Source organism: Hypomesus transpacificus, chromosome 6 (genome assembly GCF_021917145.1).
Source record: "Hypomesus transpacificus isolate Combined female chromosome 6, fHypTra1, whole genome shotgun sequence".
In the NCBI taxonomy this organism is placed as follows: domain Eukaryota; kingdom Metazoa; phylum Chordata; class Actinopteri; order Osmeriformes; family Osmeridae; genus Hypomesus; species Hypomesus transpacificus.
In genome coordinates this window covers 3110681-3116592 of record NC_061065.1, presented here as the reverse complement: position 1 = coordinate 3116592, position 5912 = coordinate 3110681, and the positions used below count along the sequence as shown (strand labels likewise).

At 48.3% G+C, this 5912-nt stretch overlaps 1 protein-coding gene across 1 annotated transcript; it reads left to right on the top strand.

Annotated features, from left to right (window-relative positions):
• The first annotated feature begins 4370 nt into the window (after window positions 1-4370).
• Window positions 4371-5700, top strand: LOC124468880 (C-X-C chemokine receptor type 4-like). The gene is given in 4 exon segments (XM_047021902.1): window positions 4371-4673; window positions 4676-4765; window positions 4909-5148; window positions 5151-5700. Coding segments are annotated over 4 exon segments (729 nt in total). The 5' UTR covers window positions 4371-4645; the 3' UTR covers window positions 5522-5700.
• Window positions 5701-5912: the final 212 nt, after the last annotated feature.

Sequence of the window (5912 nt, the reverse complement as noted above, 5' to 3'; positions counted from 1 at the left end):
AGGCTACAACATTTAGCCTAATGCATTAAACGATGATGAACAATGATTTGATACATGCCACGTTAAACGTAGCTTATGGCTAGCCTAGTTTGTGATTTCAAATGTTAAGGCATCAGGGATAGGCCTATGTCAATCTAAATTATCCGAGTATAATTATCATAGCTATATAATTTTTAACAGTAGTCTACAATTGCAAAACAAACCTAAATCCAGGCTACACCTCCTCCATTTTCCCGACACAAGCATGTTAAAAAGTTAGACTACTGGGTAGTGTATTAATTAATAGTAGGCTATTTATTTAAAACAATGTCCCAAAAAATAATTTACATATGTTTAGAGGGTCTCTGTTTTTTATCAAAGAAGTAAAGATCTAATAAAGGACCTCAACCTACATAGCCTATCGTTCACATCAATCATGGCGTGTCGTTTCATTTTGATGAAGCGGTGGATAAGGGAGCTGTCATAGTACAAAGCTTAAAGGGAACGTTCTTTCTGGAAGAAGTCACGTGGCCGTGTGCATTGCTTTTGTCGTGGTGGATTGTATGATCCATGTTTTACTTCTCGGGCTGCTTAAGAATAGTGTGCACGCGCAATTAGCTTGACTACTTAAATCTGACTTGAATTAGTAGGACTGCGTGAGCTGAAATTGGCCTTTATGGAACCGCTGTAGCCCTGCTTGACTTGTTAAGCTAATTCAAGTCTGGTTTGGGACTTTAAGTCCAACTTATTTGAGCGGCCTTTATGGAACAGGCCCCTGGTGCGGTGACTCTCAACAACTTGAAAACAGCACGAGAGTCATGTAACAGACTAGGTAGACAACGGGAGGAATACACATATTTCACTTTATCTTTTTATTGTAAAAGGTTTTCACAACATGACTGAGACTCACAACGACTTGGTACAGCACTAGAGTTGTGAAACAGACTAGGTTCGGTGAGTCACAACAAACCCGATACAGCGTGAGAGTGGTGTAACAGACTATGTAGACAACGCAAGGAATAAAAGAAAATGTTTCACTTTATTTTAGTATTATGAAAAGTGGTCACACCATGCGCCATGACAGTACTTCACAACGATCTGGAGACAGCGCCAGGGATAATCCTCCTAACGCCGTCCTAATACATTGTCTATACGCAACCATGCATGTGGTTGTAGCACTGTGTAACTTCAGCAAACCACTCTTGTTCACTTTACTCAGTTGTCGTCGTCATCGTGGCTTTCTCTACACACCCCCGCGTGTCGTCTAGGGTCAACGTGAGCGCGCCCCCCTTGGCCCAAGCCCTGCTCGGTGGCGCACGTGGGGCAGTGTACATGCGAACAGGCTCTGCAGAAATACTTCTTACACCCGCGAAAAACAGTGGTCATTTTACTGTCCTTCTTCACAGGGCAGACTTGACATCTCTTCCTCTTACTGACAGAAGAGGTGACCGGTGAGGACGGTCCTACCGATTAGGTGGCTGTGGCGGCGGTGTTGTCGTCGTCAGCCTCTTCGGGTTGCCGTTGAGGAGGCGGATCGCAACAGCTGGCCATCCCGAGACCTCTCACAACCGTCGCCGCCGCTTCTGTGTGGGGGTGACATTGTTTTCTTTCGATCGGCGGAGTCACGAGTGCCCTGCCAAGCTGCTCGAGGAAAATCTCCTCTTGTTGCGCTTGCAAGGCATCCAGTTGGGGTTGACCTCTCTCCATATCACAAAGGCGTTGTAGGAAGAGACGTCAATCATGTTGTCGAAGATGACGAGGGGCCAGCGGGCAGTCTTCCTTTTACAGCTGTATTATGCGACAACCTTATCCAGATTGTCCACACCTCCTTTGTTGCGGTTGTAGCCTAGGACAATGGTCAGTTTCCCGTAGTCTCTGTCACTGATTACGGCGTCTATGTGGCGTGTGCTCATAAATAAAACGTTCTTGTTTTTCTTGGCGAGGTAGGAAACTAAAGTGGTGGTGGGAGTGAAGGCGAACTGCGACGACTGCACCTGTGTCCTCTTCGTCACTAGCAGCTCAGACGGGGGCTCGGACCTGTTCTTTCGGACCGCGCCAACCATGGTCATGTTTCTCGTCGTCATGAGGTTGCTTCCGAGTTCACATTTCACATTCAAATGTAGTCATTTAGCAGACGCTCTTATCCAGAGCGACTTACAGTAAGTACAGGGACCCCAGTACTTTGCCTGTTTGCTTGGCATATACTGCTTGAAAGGACACCGTCCTCAGAATGCGACCAGTTGTTCATCCATGGTCACTTCACGCCCTGGGTCGTAAAGGCGAGGTAACCCCTCTACCCACATATCCCAGACCTCTCTTATCGCCGCCAACTTGTCCGTTGCGCGTCTCGCTGCTCGTGTCCCACGGTTGTCAAATCGTATCGTTGACGATTAAGTGTAAAAGCGTTTGAGCGGTATCGTAGCGGGGAATATCGCTCTGCCGCTTTGTAGACTGGCCCATAGACTGGCGGCCGCTTCGCCTCGGGACTTGTACACCCCTGCCAGGATTAGCAGCCCTGTGTAGGCATGTAGGTCAGTGACGTCCATGGCTTTCCACTCCGTGTTTCAGATACCCTTCCCGATTTGTCTCGACCAAGATTGCTCTTTCAATTTGTGGGGTGACGTGTGAAACGGCGTAAGCTGTGGGTCCGGGGAGCCTCTCCGTGTTTTTACGTTGCGACGGCATCCTCTGATTCCCATACGGAACGGAAGGCCATTGGATTTTGCCGTTTTTCGACACGAAAGTATCTATGTCCATTTGAGGGACTAGGTCCTCATGATGATCATTGTCGGCTTTGTCTTCTTCGGGCGCCGACACGTCGTGGCCATAGATATATATATAAACACTAGATGTCTTACCGCAGGGTCTAGAACGTCCGCACATGGCGGCCATCTTGCTACAGTGAATGTTAGCACACAGTACATGTAGCACCAACTCAATGTTATGGGTGAGCGAGTTCACTGTAGCAAGATGGCCTCCAGGTGCGGACGACATATCCAGTGTTTATATATATCTATGGTCGCGGCGGTCTGCGTAGCGCTCTTTCCCGCCTTCTTCTTCTTCTGACACGTTCTCTGCGTTGCGCTCTTCCCCTCCGTCTTCTTCTTCTGACACATCCTTGGCCTCCTCTTCAGAGTCACCTTGCTCGACATTTGCAAACATCTGCTGTACAACTTGCAGCGCAGTGAAATCCCCGTGACTGTAGGCAACGGCTGCTGTCCTGACCCTAACCCACTGAATGTATGTAAGTAGTAGCACTTCCCCAGACAACCCTGTGCTGAAACATCCAAGCGCTCAGTATCCCACCTCCTCTGAAACGTCCGAGCGCTTAGTGTCCAAGCAGACAACGCTGTGGGTCACAACAACACGGATACAGCAAGAGAGTGGCGTAATAGACAACGCAGACAACATTCCTCTTTCCTCCAACCAAGTTCATCCTTCTGACCGAGATGAGGAAGTTTATTCCTCCAACCTTGTCGAGGGGGGAAGGGCGCTCACTTCCTCCAACCAAGATGAGGGGGAAGGGCGCTCATTCTTCCGACAGAGACGAGGGGGGTGGGCGCTCATTTGTCCAACCGAGATAAGGAAGTCTATTCTTCCAACCGGGAGGAGGAAGTGTATTTCTCCAACCGAGCCGAGGAAGTGTATTCCTCCTACCAAGACTTGTATGGGCTCTTAGAATGACATTCCAGTGAGAAGAGGGGGTGAATGGGAGAGATATTAAACTCCACTGAAGGCAGAAGTGTACTCAGCTCCGCTCAGCAGAGGAGACAGAGACCCAGTCGCCGCTCAATCATGTCCTACTATGAGGTATGCGGCAAGGTCTTATTCAGCTTTGTTGTAGTTACGTATTTATGATCTGAAGGTGTACATTTACATTTATGCATTTAGCAGATGCTTTTATCCAAAGCGACTTCCAAGAGAGAGCTTTACAAAAGAGCATAGGTCACTGATCATAACAACGAGGTAGTCCTAAACATTGCAAGCAGCCAAAACACTGAAGGTCATTTTACAACTGCTCTCTCTTTCTCTCTCTCTCTCTCTAGAGCATATTGTGTTTGACTATGACATAAACTACACTGGTTCTTGCAACTTGAGGGTGGCCCTGGAGGGTCCGTGTGACCTGGATCAAGTGATAACCCCTGACGTCCAGCGAGTGTTCCTCGCTGTGGTCTACGGCTTCATTTTTGTCCTGGGCATCACTGGGAACAGCCTGGTGGCGATGGTGCTTGGCTGCCAGCGCAGGTGAGAATAAAGATGGATGAGGATGATGATGAAGAAGACGATGACAAAGATGAGATTAGTTTAGTTCTTTAGTAAGTTTAGTTAGACTTTGTACATTTCTACTTTTGTTTTCAAAATTTAAGATCAGTACATTCGTTTAATGTATGCACCTTCCTGCCACAGTAAATACCTTGTTTGTGTGAACGCAATACATTGCGAATAAAACAAATTCTGATGTAGAAGATGGCACACAGATGGTTTATATGATTGTCCCCCAGGTCCAAACTGAGTCTGACAGACCGCTACCGGCTGCACCTCTCTGCTGCCGATCTTCTCTTTGTGCTGACACTCCCGTTAGTGGCAGCGGATGCCGCGCTAACGGACTGGCATTTCGGATTAGGCACCTGTGTGGCCGTGCATGTCATCTACATGGTGAACCTGTATGGGAGTGTGTTCATCCTGGCCTTCATCAGTCTGGACCGCTACCTAGCAGTGGTCAAAGCAACAGACGCGCACAACTCAGGCATGAGACAGCTACTGGCACGGAGACTGGTGTTGGTAGGTGAGCTGGGTCTCTAGCCTCATCCCTTATCCCTCTTACGTACCCACGCCTCATATGTACTTTGTACGTTTTCACTTCACTCCATCTCCTGATCTAACCATCAAATCTCCTCTTTGTCTCCATTATCCTCTCTCTCTTTCCAGGAGCCTGGTTGCCTGCGGCTTTCTTGGCAGTGTCAGACATAGTGTTTGCCAGGACTCAGGAAGCGGGAGATGGGGTGATGGTGTGCCAGCGCTTATACCCAGCTGACGACGCTCCTGTCTTGGTGTTGGTGGGCTTGGAGGTACCGGGCCTAGTTTTGCTGGTGTGTAACTGTGTCATCGTGTCCAGGCTGACCTTGTCCAGCGGCCCTCTGGGGGTGCAGGGACAGAAGTACAGAGCTGTCAGTTGGTCCTCTGCTTCTTCCTGTGTTGGCTCCCTTATGGTGCTGGCATCACTGTGGATGCCCTCATGCGCCTACAGGTCCTTCCCAGGGGCTGCAGTCTGGACGTGGTGCTGGGTGTGTGGCTGGCGGTGGCTGAACCAATGGCATTTGACGACTGCTGTCTAAACCCACTGCTGTATGCCTTCCTGGGGGTGGACTTCAAGAGCTCCACCAGACGGGCGTTGACACACTGTCGCGTCGTCTGCAGTCTGAAGATTCCACCTCCTAGACGCCCAGGAACCTCTACGAGCACAGCATCTGAGTCATATAGTCTACACTCCAGCAAACAGAATATGGGTGTGGATGTAGGTGTGGGTTGGATGAGGGTGTAGATGCTTTGTCCTGTATATGACTAGAGGGTAGTCTGCTGATCCATGACTTTGTCCCTTGTCTGAAAGATAAACTTTTCTGTAAATATGGTTTGTTGGTCACTGTTGTTTTTAAGTTTGTTTATATACAATAACATTTCAATTAAATGTTCTCACTTTTTGTGTTACTCTTCCTGTCTCTCTCTGTTGTCTGTGTGTGTGTTACTTTCAATTATTTTGGAGGTGTTCACCCCCTCCCTCTCCAGTTAGTGCTGGTAGTCTTGGATGTGTCTATTTCACTGTCATCATCATCGCACACCCAACTATGACTCAACTTTAACTCATGATGGTTTATAAACAAACGTATGTCAAAAGTACTGAAACTAGGTTTCAGACTAGTAGCTTGTTTGACCAG